At 55.5% G+C, this 910-nt stretch overlaps 1 protein-coding gene across 1 annotated transcript in view; it reads right to left on the bottom strand.

The window, feature by feature from the left end:
• The window catches only part of UBAP2L (ubiquitin associated protein 2-like), a 29010-nt gene that overhangs the window by 1121 nt on the left and 26979 nt on the right, over nucleotides 1–910 (bottom strand). The window contains exon 26 of the mRNA XM_009999787.1: nucleotides 276–371. Coding sequence (XP_009998089.1) covers nucleotides 276–371 — 96 coding nt within the window. The remainder of the gene's footprint in view (nucleotides 1–275; nucleotides 372–910) is intronic.

Consider the following 910-nt stretch of genomic DNA (forward strand, 5'->3'; position numbering starts at 1 on the left):
GGAGACACAGAGGGTGGAGTAGGGGCTGGGAGCTTGGTGGTGTTCTCCTGGCCCCTGTGGTGGTGGCCTCCCCCTCCCCAGCTCCACAGGTTGTGGGCCCAAGCACGTGATGCAGAGAACGGAGTCTCTGCCTGTGGCTCTTTCTGGGCTTGGAATTGTCTAAGTTGGGAAAGGCCAAGCATTTCCCTTCTCCCTGGCTGCTCCAAGGGGAAGAGACCTCACTGCCAAGGGAGGCTGTCTCAGAGCTGGGCTCCTGCTCCACAGCAAAGCAGCACCTTCCTGGGACACACACCAGGCACTAACCTGAGTTTTGGAGTAGACAGAGCCCGAGATGTCCGGCACTCCTGTGTTACTGGAGGTCACAGATACACCTGGGGAGGAGAGGCAAGAGGAATAGGCAGCGTCCAGCAGGAGCTACTGCTGCTAATGGTGGGCAACAGGCCCCGTGGCCTGGCAGCATGGAAAAGTCTGGAGGAGATGTGGTCCTAGGGACCACAAGGCCAAGATGCAAAGTGCCCTATGAGTGCAAGTTCTTCTGCTCTGGACACAAGCAGCTCCTGAACACCTCCAGAAACAAGTGTAGGGGCTTGCTTCCACCCAGAGAAATGCCCATTCTAGAAGAGCCCAGAAAATAGCAACTCTGAGAAGAGCTGGGGGGATGCAGCAGACAGACAAGGAAACAAACTCCCAGCACCAACAGCCTGAGAGCTCCTTGGATGCAGAACAAGCAATTGCAGGTCAAGGTGACTCAACTGTGGGCAGGGATGGTTGGTGCAGCACTGGCACACAACCTGCATGTGGTGCTGGCTGGTTCTTACAGGTGGTGGTGCAGAGAAAAGCCTCAAAAAGAACTTAAGGCCCAGAAAAACTGTTGAAATGAAGAGTTTTGAAAGACTCAGCCCCAGGTGAC

Source organism: Chaetura pelagica, unplaced genomic scaffold, assembly GCF_000747805.2.
Source record: "Chaetura pelagica isolate M959 unplaced genomic scaffold, ChaPel_1.0 scaffold686, whole genome shotgun sequence".
Classification (NCBI taxonomy): domain Eukaryota; kingdom Metazoa; phylum Chordata; class Aves; order Apodiformes; family Apodidae; genus Chaetura; species Chaetura pelagica.